We start from the raw sequence: 20909 nt of genomic DNA, 5'->3' as shown, positions 1-20909 counted from the left end.
GAAGACTTAAACGGCCATATCAACACACTCAATCTTCTGAGTACTGAAAGTAATGAAAAACTGCAGCTGTTTTTTTTTCAAGAAAATATAGTAGCTCTCTGCATTTTCATGTAACAAAAATGTTATTCGCGCCTTCCTTGGTAAAATATTTCGGAGGTAAACTAGTCTTCCTTTCGGATCTCCGGGTGGGGGCTAAGGAAGAGAAATAAAAAAAAAGTAACATTCTACAAGTTGGAGCGTGGAATGTTATAAGTCTAATAAAGGTTGATAGCTTAGAAAATTTAATTAGGATAAATGTAAGCACAGTAGGAATTAGTGAGATTTGGTGTGAAGAGGAAAACGACTTTTGGTTAGGTGATTTTGGAATAATTAACTCAGCTTCAAATAAAGGGCAGGCAGGAGTAGGTTTCGTAATGAACAACAAGATAGGGAAGAGAGTAGAGCATTTCAAATTCATAGCGATAGAATCATTGTAATAAGGATTAAATCAAAACCTAGGCCGACAACAATTGTTAACATCTATATGCTTGCAAGTGGCCATGATAATGATGAGGTTGATTGTGTACAGGAAGAAATTGTCGAAGCAATTAAACCTATAGAAGGGATGAAAATTTAATAATAGTTAGAAATTGGAATGCAAGCACTGGAAAAGAAAAGGAAGGAAATATTGTAGGTGAATACGGACTGGGCAAAAGGAATGAAAGAGGGAACCGACAGATTGAGTTTTGCACGAAGTATGATTTAGTAATTGCCAACACCCAATTTAAAAATCATAATAAAAGAAGATACACGTGGAAAAAGCCAGGTGGTAGTGCAAGGTATCAGATAGATTATATCATTGTTAAACAAAGATTTTGAAATCAACTCGTCGACTGCAAAGCTTACTCTGGAGCAGACATTGATAGCGACCATAATTTAGTGATAATGGAATGTGGATTGGGGTTTAAAAACCTGAAGAAAAGGTATCAGATGAATCGGTAGAATTTATAGAAGCTTGAAGAAGAGGAGGTAAAGAAGATTTTTGAGGAGGAATTGCAATATATATTGCTATAGAAGAAGAATGGGAGATGTTAAAAAGGAAATTCTTAATTCAGCAGAAACAAACTTAGGCGGAACAAAGAGAACTGGTAGAAAACCTTGGATATGAAAGGATATATTGCAGCTGATGGTGGAACGTAGAAAGTGTAAGAATGCTAGTGATAAAGAAGGTAAAAGGAGCGATCGACAATTAAGAAATACTATAAACAGGAAGTGCAAATTAGCAAAAGAAGAGTGGATTAAAGAAAAGTGTTCAGACAAGGATATTCCCTAACACCGTTACTTTTTAATATTTACATAGAACTAGCAATTAATGGTAAAAAAAAAAATTAAATCCGGAGTAACAGTGCAAGGTGAAAAGATTATTTGGTTATTTGGGAAGTAGAATTATTACTAAAAATGGACAAAGTAGAAGCGATATAAAATGCCGAAAAGCACAGGCAAAACGAGCTTTCAGTCAAAAATATAATTTGCTTACATCAAAAATTAATTTAAACGACAGGAAAACATTTTTAAAACATATTTTGGAGCGTATCTTTATATGGAAATGAAACTTGGACAGTCGGAGTGCCTCAGAAGAAAAGATAAGAAGCTTTTTAAATATGGTGCTATAGGAGAATGTTGAAAATCAGATGGATGGATAGTAACAAATGAGAGGTGTTGCGGCAAATTGATGAAGAAAGAAGCGTTTGGAAAAACATAATTAAAAGAAGAGACAGACAAAAGAGACAGATATTAAGGCATCCTGGAATAGTCGCTTTAATATTGCAGGAACATGTAGATAGGAAAAATTGTGCTGGTAGACAAAGTTTGGAATATGTAAAACAAATTGTTAGGGATGTAGGATGTAGAGGGTATACCGAAATGAAACGGCTGGCACTAGATAGGATAGGGAATCTTGGAGAGCTGCATCAAACCAGCCAAATGACTGAAGAGAGAAAAAATTAAAGTATTCAAATTTTCCTTATATTAGATATTTTTATATTAGAAATAAATAGCGAAATAAAAGTATTAAGTTCTGTTACTGATGAAAGAAATGAAATTCATCTGTTTATAGTAGACGTGCTGATTTTCTCAGTCTAATTGTACTTCGAAACTACCAACATCAGTCTTTGTTTCTAAATTACCGGTAAATTTTTTCGTTTCATCTAATCCAACCATTATTTTTTTTTATTAGTAGACTATGAAAAACTCCTGTTAAAAACTCAACCATTTTATAATTGATTTTTATGGAATGTTTGTCGTCGATTTTTTTCTGTGTAAAAACTTTTTTTTTTTTATGCTGACAGATGTATATTTTACAATTTCATATTATTAAAAAAGAAACAAATCAATTATTCACTTTAAAATTACTTAGAAATATTTCTTCCCAAAGAATTTTCAGAACTTATATGTATTTTATTGACGTTATCGTCAATAATTAATAGGTAAATTTTATTTCTAAACTAGTTTAAATAGAATATTAAAATTTAAAACCTATTCCTGAATATAATCGCAAATAATTACTACTACAAAATGAAATAAATCTACAAATTAAAACATTAAAGAACTTTGTTTTCTAACTAAAACATCTTAATGATATTAAGGTATCAATTATTGAGGACTCGCTTACTAAAACACGTTTAACTGAGTTACCGGTATAGTCCTTTAGGAGAACTACTTCAGTATCATTTAAAGATTCGTCATTTGTTATTTTAATAATGTAATTTTAAAGTGTTATTATATACTTCACCTAGTTGTTTTACAAAACTTATTATTTTTAAGATGTATTATATAAAAAACAAAGTTTATTAATGTGTTTATTTGTAGAGTATTACTATTACTATTACTATTACTTAACAGTAATTATTTGCAAATTTATTCAGTTATACGCTGTAGAATTTAATATTTTCTTTAAAATAATTTAAAAATACAATTTGGCTATTAATTATTGACTATAACTCTCATTTAAGTTCAGAGTATTATATATCAATTAAATATTAGAAAAGCAATCCACAAATAAATGTTACAAGGGTTAAAAATCAGAGTAATCATACTGTATTACAAAACAAATTGAGTGTTTTAAAAGTAAAAAAAAATATTATAAAATAAAAGATTCGATTTGGATTCTAATTAATGAAAAAATCTAGATATTTTTTGAGTTCAAATATCGTGTAACGATGATTTTACATTATCAAAATACAACTGAAAAACTCATACGTTTTTTCTGGGCCCGTAATTCCAAGACTTGCAAAATGATCCATTCTCTATCTTTGTACGACACGCCCATATTCTGCAAATATAAATATACACAGATTATGAGAAGGGGAACGGTGTTATATCTTTATAAAAAAAAATTAAGGCCTTTACAACATGAAGTAACCTTATAGTTTTGTTAGGTTAATCGTTATGCTGTTTTATACGGAGATGATTACGGGGACTACATTATAAAACTGTGAATATCATACACAAGCACTGTGCACGCACGCACGATTCATTTTACACGCACAAAAACACGAATTCCCGCCTTCCTATCTACTACTAATAATACTAGTAGAAATAGTACTATTACTACCACTTCGTCCATATTAGCTTCCCCTCCTGTTAATATCATAACGCACTATATAATTCTAACCGTTCCCCCCACCCGTCCTCCTGTAAAACTAATATTAACCAGCTCCTCCCACACGCTTTAATCTTAACTGTCGTACACTTATATCGTCGTACTTTCGTGACGTAATGTTTTCTTTTTTCCAACCCTCTCGTTTTCACGACCCCTACCGCATTTATTTCTTTATTATTATAACCATAGCGCATATTTAAGCCCGCATACACATACTTACACATTCTCCTCGCACTCAGAAGGATGCGAGCGCTCATTTAACCAAACAGATAAGAATAAGGAGAAAAAAGAAAACTTATATACACCCTCATAAAATTTAGTTCGTGAATTAAAACATGAAGCTGACCAGACACTTCTCACATCTTTTTTTTCTATATTAAATAACAGTTTGATACGTTATAATGATATTAGCATATGTACGTAGATGCTGCATCGGTACTCTTCATCTTTTTCACCTTACTCAGTGTCATACGGGGGTCATCGTTTTTAACTTTAATTCTTTTTCTTAATTCCTCTCTATTTAGAGTTTCCTCACTTCTTCAAACTTACTCTCTCATATACTCTGCTAAATTATCAATCTTAATTCGAGTCTACGTATTATTTTCCTCTTCTAACTTCAAAATTTTGTTACCGATATAACAACACTTGTTTTAAAAGCAAACACCATTATCTAGCAAACTGGATAGTATTTTACTGCGGTATATTATTCAGTCCAATGAACTATTAGCAGCCACGATACTACTTCAGTCACTACTGCGCATCTATGTGTTTGCTCTTTTTAAACTATGACGAGCAATAAAAGTTTTAATACGACTTCTATAAATTTTCAGACGGTTAAAAAATCTATGACGATTTAGAATCTATAATAAGTAAAATTTGTAACAGGGTATTGATCTTCAGATAGCTTTGAGTTGAGAATTTTACAGTATAATGATCCAACTCGGTCTGGAAATGATAACATTCCCTCTTATGCCAATCTTTTTGTTAATATATACTGCATTTTCCTAAAACTATGAACAAAATTTTATAGACAATCCTAATGTAATACCGAACGGAACAGAATAAATTCGGTTCATACTCGAATAAGACTTTACGGTAAAGAATAAATTAGTAAATAATTTTTTACCAATTGTGTCGTAAAGTAATGGGTGAATATACAGACCGATTTTGTAGCTTATTAACTTTTTGAGTACAATCACATGATTCTAAAACAGATATTTTCTCTAAAACAAAAAGAACGTCAGTCTATTGTACGCAACAATCATTGGTCGTGTAGAAATCTATACTGATTAATACTGATTAAATGAAAAATCTTATAATCGATTACTTTTTTCTATCTTTACAGATAGTTTGCCGTACTCCGGATCTGAAGAGGACGAAGAGGAAGATAACGGAGGAGGTTTATTAAAGCACCACCATCTTCACCATGGACAGTTACTGCCTGCGACACCCGAAGCGAATAACAATTCACTATCCGACCCTCTTGGCCATCCACCGACGGCGGACACGAAAACGGCACAGGAAGATTCCGAGGACCAAGGTAAATTTTAATAAATGTCATAGTTTGGTACATGAACATTTAAAAAGATTTGTATTTTTATAAAATAATAATAATAAAATTAAAATAAACTATTTTTATTTTATTTCACGATATTTATATTTAGTATGGCTGAAGTTAATTTACTAAAACCTTATGCAAAAGGTTTCTGCCTAATAGGAGAAAAATATTTTATCAAAGTAATTTAACAGAAAAATGTAGGTATAAATGAAAAAAAATATATAATAGAGTAATATATTGAGATGAACAAACACGATTAGGTGACTATTATAAGGAAGGAATAAAATCTAAACTTAAAACACCCGAGTAGAGTAATTGCATTACATTTCATGATGAATTTAAATTCTTCTTAATTATTATAAATACTGACCGATTATGTCACACTGGTTATGAGTATATTGCTGATTCGTTTAAATAAAAAAGGAGGGGACTAAATATTATTGCAAGTAGGGTGCTATTGATGACAGGCAGTTGGAGGACGAACTCTATGAGCGATACGGCGGACCAATCACCAGTCACATAATGACAAGTTTAAATGTAGTGCAGATAACAAAACAGCAAAATAATATAATATTACATAAAGTTTCTTATCTTTTTTAATCTAATCATATTCTCTTTTCTAAGGCAAATTACTTAAATTACGAGGAGGAATTAATAATAAATTAAGAAATTACTAAATATAAAAAAAGTATGCTTCTAGATCCTTTCGGAGCTATTATTTAGCTCTTCGTCGGTAGCTTTGTTGTGGATAGCATCTATTTGAAGATTAACAGACGTTCAAATGGCATAGTCTATTTATTTATTTAGTCTACACAGATTAAACAGTATGACTGCAAAAAATATCGCATTGAACAGACTGACTGGCAAACATTCAACTATCAATATAGAAAAACATAACATAAATATATAAAAGTGAATAATTTGACATAAAAAAAAATTACATACAAAGTAGCACTTTCCAATAATAGGAAATTTACAAACAAAACAGACTTGTCCGAAACAACATAAAAAAAACCCAGCAAAACCCATATCAAACAATTTATTGTATGACGATGCTGTAAAGGTGCTACCCTTTTTTTCTGTTTAGTCTCCGGTAATTACCTTTCAGATAATACTTCAGAGGGTGAATGAGGATGATATGTATGAGTGTAAATGAAGTGTAGTCATGTACAGTATCAGTTCGACCTTTCCTGAGATGTGTGGTTAATTGAAACCTAACTACCAAAGAACACCGGTATCCACGATCTACTATTCAAATTCGTAATTCGTAAATTCGTAATTATTATGTAATTTAAGTCGGAAAATAGGATAAAACAAGTCCCACAGCTATAACCTTTGTAGTTCTTAAGATATCTGACGTAAAATACAAAATTCAGTGTCGAAAAACAATTTTTTTTAGGTTTGTAGTACAATAGTTTTGTTAAATGACTAATAAATGTGAAAGATTTAGTAACAAAACATGTACAGAATAAATTTAATTTGAAAAAATTAATGTAAATACAGCGAATGAAAGGTAAATAAAAACTTTTAAAAATTGTTTTTTTTTTTAAGCAATACAGACGAAAAATAAAAAGGAAATCGTATTATTCTTTTTGTACCTAATAAAAATTATTCATAATATAGAAAAAAAAAAAATACATGAAATGATAAATGGTACAGAATAACAAACCTCGGTTACAGTAATTTTTCGAAATTCCATCCTTCACTACGTACACATCACTCTGCCCGAAGTAAAATATTTCCGGTGGCTCATCTCGATCGTTTCGTAGAAATTCAATAACATTTCTTATTTTAATGAGTAACTCTTCTTAAGTATTAACTTTTTGTCGGAATACTATAGTTTTAATATGCCCCCAAATGAAACAATCTAGTGACGTTAAGTCAGGTGACCGTAGTGGCCAATCGATCGGTCCACCGCGTTAAGTCCAGTTTAAGAAATTAGCATTCAAATGATTTTTAGCTACTAAAGAAATATGTGGCGATAAACTATCGTGCTGGGAAATCATTTGCAATCTTTTGTAAAGGTATATCCTCCAAAAAAGCCAACAAATTATTTTTCAAGAAATGAACGTATGCATCTACGGTAGGATTTTCATTGAAAAAAAAAAAGGGTTCCGGAATTTTGTCGTAAATAATCCCACACCAAAGATTATTGTGAAATCTATCTTGGAAGCTAGTTTCTACAGTATCATGTGGATTGTTTTCCTCCATAGATGACTATTTTTAGAATTGAAGACTCAGTTTCTCGTAAAAGTGACGTCATCAGTAAATAAAATTATATTAGCAATTCATTTTAATACGATTTTCTGTCTATTTTTCATCTGTTTTGCTTCAACAGAAAACCAATTTTTAAAAGTTTTTATTTATTTTTATTGGCTGTATTGATTAATTTTCTCCAAACTAAATTCTCTACAACCTTTGTTACTAAATCTTTGGTATTTATTAGCATTTAACAAATTTATTCTACTACAAACTTAAAAACAAACTTGTTTTTCGACACTGAATTTTGTGTTTTACATCGGATATCTTAGAAAAAACTGGAGTTACAGTTCTGGGACCTTTACTTTTTCCTGTTTAGCCTCAGGGAATTACCATTCAGGTATTACTTCGGAGGATGATATGTATGAGTGTAAATGAAGTGCAGTCTTGTACAGTCTCAGTTCGACCGTTCCTGAGATGTGAGGTTAATTGAAACCCAACCACCAAAGAACACCGGTATCTACGATCTAGTGTTCAAATTCGTATAAACGTAACTGTCATTATTAGGATTTGAATGTTGGAACTTTATATATAATATTATATATATATATATTATATATTTTCGAATTCCAAATCAGATTATTTGGGAAGACACATTCACCACTAGACCAACCCGGTGGATTACAGTTCTGGGACCTGTTTTATCCTATTTCCCAGCTCAAACTACATAAGAAATCACCAACTTTACTCCTTAATTTGGGCCCCAAATATTACAGTAGGGCTTCTTTTTATTAGAAGAGCTGAAATTCGGGCGAAATATTTCGCAAGCCGTAACTCAAAATCAAAGCGTTTCCAGATCTCTGTTTATATGAATTATTTTCACCAGTAGAACATGCCCTGAAATTTTCTACGTTTCTTTGTGGGACTTCCTTTATAAATACAAATAAACGATAAGTGTTTATGTGTCCACAAACTCCTACCAGCGCAACGATCAAACCATTGATCATTTATGATTAATGATCAATATCATTTATGAAAGTTCATTTATGAACTTTCATAAATGACTCTAAATGTTGATTGAATAAAAAATTATTACTCTATATTTGAGTTCTAGAATTAAATGTTTCAAGATTTTTCTTGTCACCAGTAACTAATGATATATCAATATATTAAACCAGATAATTATGATAAACTAACTGACTGATTGAATATCCACTGGGTACACGAAGGAAATATTCCGAGAACAAAGGTAAATTTAAAAAATTTTCATAAATATTAGATTTAACCTACCAGGGAATGAATGGCTCCTATACAGCCTGGTGACTCAAAGAATGACATCGAATAATAAATATAACCTATAATACGACCTCCGAGTTAATCCAGATGTAATACCGATGAAATAATTTATTTTAAACGAAAGATTTACTTCTTTTGTCATTAGTACACAAAAATATCTGTTAACTATACTGTTACTCATATCATCATTCGAAGATAAAAACATTGCTAATAAGATTAAAAAAGCAAACACTTAAAATCCGTTTTCAAAAAATTAAAACTAAATTTAATTTTGGTTGTTAATCATGAATAAATACATATGAATTAATTAGTGTAAATATCTAACTAAATATTCCAAAATCTTTACTTTATATTTATCTCGTAAGAGTAAAGCTAAAAGAGATGTTCTGATATTTATCTCTTTAGCGCACTTCCTTTACTTCTGTTTTTTAGTCGGCTTATACCTAAAATCTTGTATAAGTAAACAATATTCAAGGGACGACTAATTGTATTAATAATCAATCAATCTTGTGAGAAAATACAAAACTCTGGTTGAATGCCACAATCTGTTTCTAAATATTAGTCTTGTACAAACTTTTATATTTCAACAAAGCAGAATTTTAGTAGATTTTAATTTATTCTATTTTTTCCATGTTTTCTAAATTTCATTCTCATATATTATAACTATAAGATTTAAAAATTGGAGTCAGCTTTATTGATAATTTTAAAATTTGTAAGTAATATTTTATAGATGAACAAAACCTTATTTATTTATTTTTTTATATATGATATTTTAGAGCCAAGATAATTTAAACTTGTTCCGATTATTTAAAACTATTCTGGAACGTACTGGATATTTTCCATAAAATTTCAAAGATTCTATCTTGGAACAAGAAACAATCGAGTTCCTTTCGTCCAGTCTCTTAAAAGTGTGTATTTTTGGCTTTCGTTAATAACCGTACAGAAGATCTTCTTTCTTGGTCGAACTGGTTATTATGAAAGCAGATTATGAATAATTAAAAAAGAAAATTTAATATAAATTAAAACTATTATCAGTTAAAAAAAATACTTGCGAAACAATATAAAAAAAAATTATATTTTTATCTATTTATTTAATAATTTGTAATAATTCCTCTGTAACTGATGATAATGATTGTTTAATAGTCGAATATGTTTATAACTTTATTTTCTTATGTTTTTTAAACTGTTATCGAAAGTTATTCTTTTTGGTTTTGTTTATTTATATATATATTTTGATTTCCCTTAGCAATTCACATATTTTGTAAGAAAAAAATAAATGACAGAAAATTAAATAAAGTATTAGAAAAGAATTCAATAAATAGCCCGGAATGTTATATTATACGTGTATTTTGACGATATATAGGGAATGATATAATGAAAATACCCGAACGATATAATCATTTAGAAAGAGCTTTGGATATAATTCCAAGCCGAACAATACATAATATTATGTAGCAAAGAACCCTGGGAATAAGTAAGCATGATAGAAGATTATACTGAATCGAAAACTTATATGTATCTTAAAAAAAGGATAAATTTTTATGAAACTTATACCCGGCTAAATGATCTTTAACCAATTACCGGTAAACCCCTTTATCCGAGCAATAAAATTGAAAATGATATCATAAATATAATGCTTTGGTAATAGTGTATTTCAATAGCAATAATTATAGTTTTTACTTCATATAAATAAACAACGTAATATTACTTATGTCGTTATATACATTAAAATTAAATTTATAGCGTTGGTAGCACTGGAGCGAAGAATATAAACATTTATTACTCTATTAATGGTAATAAACTATTCACTTTTTCTGTTAGAGTATTTAGTTTAGGAAGATAATTAAATTTCTTTAAAAAAAACAGTGAATTCAGAAATGAGTCATAACTATCCATTATTTATTCATTTCTGTATAAATAAAATAGCTTTAGCGATAATAATAATAATAAACATATAGTACAGTGGAGCAAATCAAATAATAAATAAATCACAGCCAATTACGATAAATTTCAAAAGGAATTTGTAGAAATAAAATAAAGTTAATAATAACCTGCGTGGTTGGCTATTTAAAAAGAAAAAGAAACGTTTGAAATATAGTGACAGTAAAACTGTAAGGTTGGTGAACATTTCTGCAACTGTAGTGGACGAATGCAACACTGATGTATTTATTATACTGATAATTTAATACAGTGGATTCCGGTTAATACGATCACCGGCTATTCGGGGTAGCCGTTTAATTGTAAATATTAAACAAGAGATAAATATCAAAAATTAAAAAACACGGCTGCAAAAAAAAATGTTGCTGACATTGTCTTTAATATAGGATAATTAAAGAGCGCGCGAGTGACAATTTTGTATGCAGTATTTGAATACAGTATAAAATTTTTTTTTAAATTTATTTAACTATAAATATATATTTATACATATTACATAGCTGCTAGATATACAAGCACTCGGTAACGTACGGATTCCAACGCGGGGTCGTGCATCTAAATCGGTTCAGCTGTTGAGCTCCTACGGTGAAAAAAATATAAATACATTACACTTCTTTTTGGCAGTCGTGTGATAAATTATTAGAGTATAAACCATAGTGAGTATTTTTTTAAAAGTAAATTAAAAATATTTTTATTTTTCAAAGGTCTAAATTTATTGTACTAAAAACAGCTGTTTTTAATTTTTACAAACTCATAAGATTTTTTTTATTAAGTCTATTATTAATAAAGTTTGCTTTTTTTTCGTTTTTCATAAACTTTATTAAATAAATTTTTTAGACGTTTTTATAATAAAATTTACGCATTTATTAGTCATTTAACAAAGTTTATTGTACTCAAAACCTACAAAAATGGTTTTCGTCACCAAATTTTTCAGTTTTACGTTGGATATAATGAAGACTACGGGTACCAGTTTTATTCGATTTTTCAGGTTAAAAAACATAAGAAACCATCAATACCCCTAATATTCTGAAATTTCGCCGGGGGAACTGAAATCCGTTCGAAATTTTTCGGTAACCGTATCTTAATAACAAAGTGTTTTCGGACGTATATTTGTATGAACGTTTTACTTATAGAATTAGTTTAAATCAGCTCTAGAATTAGTTTCCAGATTTTTTCCCTTTTCCTTTGAATCACCATCATATATATATATTACATAATCTATGAGACTCCCGGTACCGTAATGATTCCAACGCGGGATCATAATCTAAATCGGTTCAGTTATTGAGCTGCTACGGTGGAACATACATACGTACACCTTAAATACATTATACTACTTTTTGGGCATAATTAAGTCGGTTTATCGTCCAAAATACCGCTTGTAATGCCCATTAGATTATATTTTCCTTTATTTTACTCGTAAAATAATGAAATTTTATTAGAGATGTATGTCGTTTAACCGTTATTTAAACGGTATAGAGAGAGAGAGATAACTTCTCCTTAGGTACTAGGAGAAAAGTTTTATACGTACTGGTCTACAGAGTACGTAATTCTTTCAAGTTGTATGGAAGTAACGGCGAAATAATCAAAGAAATTACTCAAAAATTGGATCAATTTTAATATAATGAATACGAGTTCCCAGATCAGCTGATTTCGAAGTCGAGAGTTCCAAGTCCTAGTAAAGCCACTTATTTTTACACGGATTTGAATACTAGATCTTGTATACCGGTGTTCTTTGGTCGTTGGGTTTCAATTAACCACACATCTCAGGAATGGTCAAACTGAGAATGTACAAGACTACACTTTATTTACACTCATACATATCATTCTCTGAAGAATTATCTAAACGGTAGTTACCGGAGGCTAAACAGGAAAAAGAAAGAAGATAATGAATACGAACCCGAAGTCAAACGCTTATCTACACAAGATGCAAAAAAAAAATCATTGACGGACATAGCAGTATTTGATGCAAGAAGGTGGAGAAGGAAGCTCACTTGCAGAACTGCAAATCTTTGCCAAATTTGTAGAACGCCAAGAAATGCAAGGGAGACGACAAAGCAAAATATAAGTTTTTTTCAAGAAAAAAGACATGAAACTACATATTTATGTATTTTACTGACGATAAAAGACAGTCATTATTTTGACTTGTACCTGTATTTTGTTTAACACGCTTTGCTTTTTATTAGCGATGTAAGACTTCAAAAACAATTTAATAATCTTGTAATTTAATAATGTTTATATAATTTTAATACCGTATTAGAAATAAATTTCTGAACAATAACGTTTCGTAACAATAACATTAACTCGTGTTTAATAATTAGAATATACAGTACTTTATTTGTGTATGTTTCCTCATTTTCCTTTAATATCGTTTAATAGAGCCAGCCGTTTAATAGGGCCATATGGTCTTAGTTCCGAAGTGGTCCGATTATCCGTATTCCACTGTACTACAAAGCGATTGTAAAAATTAAATATTTTTACCCGTTTTACTCATTTTGAAAGTTTTTATCCCGAGTGAAGGGTGAGAATAATTAAAGTACACCAGGGAACTGCTAGAAAGTAATTTAACTTACGAAAATTAAGAGAGTTTATTCTAATAATAAACGGGATAACGTCGATAATCGGGACTTTTGATACGAAAGCAGAAAGAAATATGAACCGCTGTACTCCGTACGAAGAAATAACCGAGGTCCGTAAAGTATAAATTTGCCAGTCTTCATACTGCTTTTTCCCACTGTACCAAGATTATTTTTTGCGATTTGATACGAGGAAATTGTATCTGTAAGGAATGAGTTGATGACATAAATAAAGGATTTTTTTTAAACAGATTAAAAGACCAGATTCTATTTGATAGACAATTTGTTGTCTGGGTACCGTTGGACAAGTACGTGAATAACAAATTCCTTCACAACATATTCAACCTTACACAACTCTCTTCGCGAAGGAGACTTAAACTTCCCCTTCGTAAAACTAGGACTCTCACCAGGTGCTTTATTGCAAAACCGAAAGGCCTTCAGAGCACGAACTGAAGAGAAATTTTGTCGGGAGAAAGACGCATTATTTTACAAATCTCCAGAGTAATAACACCCCTAACTTTAAAAGACTAATGATGTAGAAAAGAATCGAAATGCAACTTCACACTTGTTCAAATAAAAAAATAATCTATACCTGTCACTAAAAATAAATTACTCGCAATAAAATAACAAAGACCCATCACCAAGGAAGAAAATCCAGGTTCTGCATATGAAGGAGATTAAATAATCCCCCCTCGTCACTCATGAGTTCCGTTCTATATTATTCCGTTATTTATTTTACAAATCTTTCAATGTTCTCAGCGTACGATGAAGTACATCGACAGAATCCAAAATAAGAAAGAAAAGTTTAAGGATAAGAGAATGGAATGGGTAGTAAGAAGGAAAAATCTACATATATTGGAACCGAAGTAGAAGATAAACGGTTCCATTCGACTGTGACCAAATCTTTGATGTATCGGCGTATTTTTACCTAAAATAGAAACAAAACGTTACTACTTATGCGTTGACTATGCTCCAAATGAAATATCTTCGCCAGAAATTTAAGAATCATCCGAATTGTTTCCTAACCATTTCATCGTTGACAGAAAAAAATTACAGCACTGTAGTGGATTGTTTTAATAAAACAGCTACTGTTTCTCCATAATATATTATCCGGAATGTTTTATTTGTAGAGGTTTTTATTTCCGTTCTTAACAAAATAAAAGTGTGATATGGCATTTCTCATTATCTGTGTACAACCTATCGTGATGAAGTAAAATTAATCTCTATGATCTTGTGTATAAATTCAAGAATAAAAGTTCCTAAAATCGATAAAAAAAGGCAAACATCTGATTTCTTTGAATATCTACCCGTTTTCATGAAATTTAAATAAATTATTTTAACTTTAACGTAATCTAATACATTTTAACGAACAGTAGAACCTTTACTATCTAGATTTGAATGTGAAGTGATGTAATATAAAGTATTTCACACGCTTTGATTCTTTTTATACCTTTTCATGAGAGCATTTAAACATTTTGTTTACAGAAAAAATATTCCATCAAAAACAAAAAGTGATTATAGTGTTACTTTAAAGTTTAATTAATAATTTATGAAACAAGGAATTATAAAACAATGTAAAAATATTTCTTATTTACTAATGTTGTTACAAGATCTATTTAAAAACATTTATTTATTATTCTTTTTTTAACGAAAATGCAATAAATCTTTACTGCGTAGGTCACAATCATATATGACTCACGAAGAATATTTTTCGTTATGATCCTTGACTAGTGAATTGTATTGATGATAGTACTATTTCTATGAAGGTTCTTCTGACTGTTGACAGATAATACAAAAAAAATATATTAAAAAAATTAGACAAATAATTTATATTTAAAGAAATGGCTTGCTATTCCTAAATTATGTTTCAGGCCTACTCAATCTTAATCAGAGTAAACAAATTGTCAAACTTTCAAAATTAAATTCGATTTATTTTCTAGTGCAAATGATAAGTTTACCATTTCAGATCTAAACTTGTGCATAGGAATATGGAATGGATTAAAAAATACCAATCCTGACCGGATTCGAAACCAGGAACTCTAGATAAAAGGTTGAGTAGCAACCACAACGGCTCGGAAGTCGACATTTGGTTTTTTTTTTAATAATAAGTATTTTTTTACCTTAAATTAAGATCAATAAATTGTTATTCCGATAGTTGCCGGTAAAAAGACAAAACAGCAACAGTACTTTACGCTCAATACAGAAAACGTAATTTGAGTCACAATCAAGAAAAGTATAGTGCAACTTGAGAGTTTGTTTTCAATTAAAAAACAAATAGCTGTTAATGGTTTCAATTCGTAATCAATAAAAAGCACATATAAGACGTAACATTTTTAAAGTGTAGTATTTTGCCAAGCTATTTCATTAAGTATTCTTTTCATGAACGTAGTTGAATTTTAAAGATTTTTCGAGGGCAAAAGTCAAACGTACGTAATAAAGATTCCCTTTACATAGAACTAGCAGTTAATGATGATTAAGTACGATTTAGATCCGTAGTAACAGTAAAAGATGAAAAGATAAAGGTGCTACGATTTGTAGATGACATAGTAATTCTAGCCGTGAGTAAAAACGATTTAGAAGAGACAATGAACGGCATGGATGAAGTCCTACGCAAGAACTACCGCATGAAAATAAACAAGAACAAAACGAAAGTAATGAAATGTAGTAGAAATAACGAAGATGGACCACTGAATGTAAATATAGGAAGAGAAAAGATTATGGAGGTAGATGAATTTTGTTATTTGGGAAGTAGAATTACTAAAGATGGACGAAGCAGGAGCGATATAAAATGGCGAATAGCAAAGGCGAAACGAGCCTTCACTCAGAAATATAATTTGTTTACTTCAAAAATTAATTTAAACGTCAGGAAAACATTTTTGAAAGTATATGTTTGGAGCGTAGCTTTATATGGAAGTGAAACTTGGACGAACGGAGTACCTGAGAAGATAAGATTAGAAGCTTTTGAAATGTGTGCTACAGGAGAATGTTAAAAATCAGATGGGTGGATAAAGTGACACATGAAGAGGTGTTGCGGCAAATTGATGAAGAAAGAAGCATTTGGAAAAATACAGTTAAAAGAAGAGACACATATTAAAGTAACCTGGAATAGTCGCTTTAATATTGGAGGGACAGGTAGATGTAAAAATTGTACAGGCAGGCAACATTTGGAATATGTAAAACAAATTGTTAGAGATGTAGGATGTACGGGGGTATACTGAAATGAAACGACTAGCACTAGATAGGCAATCTTGGAGAGCTGCATCAAACCAGTCAAATGACTGAAGACAAAAAAAAATAAAGATTCCGTCAAATAAGATTGGATATGTTCTTAACATTAAAGATTAAAAAAAAATAATAATAATAATAGAATATAGATAATATATAAAACTAATAGTATAAATTCTGATTTTATTTATTTTAGGATCGCTGGACGGTGATCCGGAAACAAGAGATTCCCAAACGGAAAACAAATCACCCGACGATGGAAATTCCGGATCAAAACGACGGGGGCCCAGGACGACTATTAAAGCCAAACAACTTGAAATTCTCAAGACAGCGTTCTCACAAACACCGAAACCGACACGGCACATCCGTGAACAACTAGCGAAGGAAACTGGTCTTCCTATGAGAGTTATACAGGTAAAGATGTATTTCATTTTTTCTTTCTTTATTTTTGTTATAAATTACTGACTAACAAGATGAGATGAGCAGAAAAGAAAAAAAAAATCGCATGTTGCTTGATTCACTGCTAGTAAAAAGATATGCTAACACATGTTTGAACATAAATGATACGTCTACTTTGATTGACGTTGTTTTTCCGTTTTACTCTTGATATAAATATTTTTCGTTTCTTGTTTTTGTTTCATAAATTCACACAACAGGCTTTGTAAAAACCTAGATTAATTTTAAAATAGTTCCTCGTCTGAGAGGTAATTTGTTCTGTTAGTCATAAATAACATATCTTCTTTATAAGATTCCTTCAATAAGAAATTGTAGTAATTATTTAAAACTTTTTTGAAATACAACTATAGATTCTTAAACATTTTTTTATTCTGAAGAAAGATTAAACGAGAAATTAAAGGAAAGATTTTCAAAACTCGACGATTAAACAACTACCTTATTTACCGATTTGAAAAAAAATTACTATTTTCATTTTGTTAGAAAATGGTTTTGAGTTGGAAAATTTTTAATAAATATTTATTAATTGCCTATTAATTTAAAGAGCAAAGCCCTATTTAAAATATTTCAATAGTAAGTTTATAACGAAGTCAGAAATCTGAAACAAAAATGCTATTTAAATTGATTAAATCGTACGAATCTTAGATCAGTTGAATCTAGATAAAATTTCTATAACTGTTTTATAAAATGTTTACAAAATTCTACCAGACAAGTATCAGGAAATCGGTCTGATAAATGTTTGACGGGCACTTGAAAAACACGAAAATGTTTTCGTGTTTTTCAAGTTAAAAATTTTAATATATAGCAGCAGAATTGTATAAATAATAAATAACAGAACGAAAGTTAGTAAATATTAAATATTTCATATAACAAATAAATACTTAAAAATTGAAAGTTTTTAACTAATTAAACGAAATGTTTATACTTCAAGTTAAGAATTTTACAATCAAAATTTTGGAGGTTCATTCATTTACAATTTTTAGCTATGCGCATGCAATCTTCATGTAAAACTGTCTCGGCTTCGATAAACTTAAGTCTGTAAAATAATAGTTACAGTAATTAATTTCCAAAAAGTTTAAACATCTTAACGCGCTACAGATGCAACTCAAAACTAATACCTTTTAATAAAATTTTATATAAATGTGTTATTATTTGAAAAAAGTTACAATAACAATTTCGATCCCAATTACTTTCCAGTAAAGGTAAATCTGATGGCGATTAACCCACGCTTACTTAAAAATATTTTGATGAGGTTTAAAAAACTTTCCATTGAATTTAAAAAAAAAAGAACGCTACTTCAGATCGGATAAAAAATTAACACTTTATTTTTACTAACTACTTTTAATGATTAAAATATCATTTGAAAAGTTTATCTTTTAAATCGAATACTTTCCAGTTAAATAATCTAATTTTCTGTAGATTCCGTGTCGTTGTTTTGATTCCTTGTCGGTACTTTTCCAAAAAGGAAATCTTACAAAGAAATAAAACAGCATATTAGTGTATTACAAGTGTAGATTTGCCTGTTAGTACTCGATAAAGATTGCAAAAAAAAAAAAAATAAATAATAGAAAACAGAAAATTTTCGAGAAAAAGCGATGTGCAATTATTTTGTCGTAATAAGTACTGTTTATTGGATAGTTTATTGAAATTGGCTACTCTAGTAGTGTCAAAAACCAGTAATGCCTTAATGCCTTAAGTCAACTGTTCGTATTGGCCTGTAAATTTTTTATCAGTCATTATTTGACAGGTTTCATATAATTGTATATTATTTTTTATTCTGAGCACTTTTATTCTTTTAATTTTACGTATCACCTGCATTTAACTTCAGATAACTGCCATATAATCTACTATTCATTATGTATGGTCTAAAAAATTGTTCTTTATACAAAATATTTTTCTGTAACACCTCATTTCAAAATCTTCCATTTTTTATTTATATTTTTTGTATAAACTCATGTATAACAATTAAAAAGAATTATTTTTCTTAAAAAAAATTTTTTAAATTCTGTTTTAATTCTCAAATATATATATTATTTAGGTTCTGCCAGTCTTCCTTGTTACTTTCCTTAAGTTCAATCTTGTCAATCTTTTACAGTGTTATACCTGAATAACAAATCGTGTAATTTCTCGTGTGTTTTGCACGGCTGGTACAATATTTAACGTCTTATCTTCATAAGACTTTATTATCACACTATATTTTTATATTCTTTGTTATATAGTATAAAGAATAAACAAAAAATCTTTTAAGTTTTTTCTTTTTGTTTATTCTTGAATATAATCCTTTATTTATTACTTTTGTTTATCCTCCTTTTATTTAAAAATAACAAAGAATTGATCAGATTCATTATTTAATCTACCCAATTCCTTTTTCTTAAAGCAAACTAATAATTTTTAATATTTATTATCGCTGGATCGGCTAAGAGTATAAATTTATCTTTAACTGTTTTATCACTTTTACTATGAGAAAATTAAAAAGTAATGAAGAATATGTATTATTCTGTTTTATTCATTCACCAGTTGCATGCTTTTTCTTTATCTGATAATATTTTTAAACAACTTTTATCTGAATGTAGATCATGACAGTTTTTCTTAAAATGTTAAACAAATGTTATGTGAGCTGTACTGATATTACAAGCTACGTCAGTGCACCGAAACAAATAAAAATACATTATGACAACTTCTAAATACAGAAAATATGAATAATAAAATTAAATTTTACTAAATAATTAACCTAAGGAATTTATGAAATAGAAAAATGTGTAGCTTGAGATAAGACTTTTGATTTATCAAAAACGTTAAATCGATATTGAAAAAACAAGATCGGACAAACCCTATACAAAAATGTTTTCCAATTAAATCATTTAGGATAATCATAAAAATTTATTAAGATTTTTTTTTTACGGTAATTCAATTATAGATTTGTCAACAAATAGTTGTTTAAAATGTAAAAGATTTCAGAAGCTATTTTTTTCTACGTGAGAATGTTTGGCCATTATAACACCGATTGTACAACTTTTATTTGTACTCGGTTAATCGGATTTATAAACGTGTCATCAATCTGATTAGACGCTAATAAAAATATTTTGATAGGTCTAAGTAGGATATATAAATGTTATATTATAAATATTTCAACGTTTCCGGTTTAATTAAACTGTTGTGTCGTGTGCGGTATATAATAGAGATGTGTTCGATGAGGCGTTAAGGTGATGTTATGAACTGTCGCGTTTAGATTTTTACAGTTTTGAGATGCATATTACGTAACGTTATGTAAAGTAGAAGGAACCGAGAGGGAATCGAGGTAATTAAGGGACGGTCATCAGTCACCGAGCTCCTGGTGACACGCGAATTAACGAGGACCTGTCCTCTGAAATGTTGACCCTCGTAATTGAAATGACACTACACAAAAAGCAAGAGTCAGACCGGAGAGCCGGCGTCGTCGGCGTCGAGCGTTAACGGAGCGTGCCGTCACACTAAACCACACACGATCAACTTCTAAACCGTTCACTTTATATTAAATATGTTTACTCAGTGCCAAAACTACAGATGCGTTTCATCGTACCGCTTTAAACAAAAAAAATTAACTAATTTTTTAAAATTTTTATTTTATTTTGTGTATTATTTTTTAAGTCCAATTTAGAACGAAAATATAATAATATTTCTCTTATGACTTGATTTAATATAGCCTAAAATAATGTTCTTTTTTTAAATTGTGAAAGTACTGCAATTATTAATATTCAAACTACACAGAAAATATATTTTGAGAAAAAATAAATTATAAATAATGTTGTGTATAAAATAAAATTTTGTTTACCGTATTACATGATAAGCAAAATCTCAAATGTGTAATATATGTAGGCCGTTTCGACTCTTGTCAGTTATGTGTGAAACAAAAAAAAAGAAAGAAAGATGGTTTAATATATTAAGACTAGTTGAATAATAGGAGAAAAAACAAATACAAAAAAATACGTTATTTGTACATAAAGGATTTCCTAAAAATAAAATAAAAAATTTAAATAAATAAATACTAACG

The 20909-nt window shown here is 29.5% G+C and overlaps 1 protein-coding gene across 2 annotated transcripts in view; it reads left to right on the top strand.

Moving 5' to 3' along the window:
• Positions 1–20909, top strand: part of Lim1 (LIM homeobox 1) — a 299256-nt gene that overhangs the window by 252118 nt on the left and 26229 nt on the right. For both annotated transcript variants that reach the window (XM_075361933.1, XM_075361932.1), the window contains 2 exons: positions 4986–5180; positions 16623–16840. In XM_075361933.1, coding sequence (XP_075218048.1) covers positions 4986–5180; positions 16623–16840 — 413 coding nt within the window. The remainder of the gene's footprint in view (positions 1–4985; positions 5181–16622; positions 16841–20909) is intronic.

Source organism: Lycorma delicatula, chromosome 4, assembly GCF_047948215.1.
Source record: "Lycorma delicatula isolate Av1 chromosome 4, ASM4794821v1, whole genome shotgun sequence".
Taxonomy (NCBI): Eukaryota; Metazoa; Arthropoda; class Insecta; order Hemiptera; family Fulgoridae; genus Lycorma; species Lycorma delicatula.
This window is presented reverse-complemented; position numbering and strand designations above follow the sequence as displayed.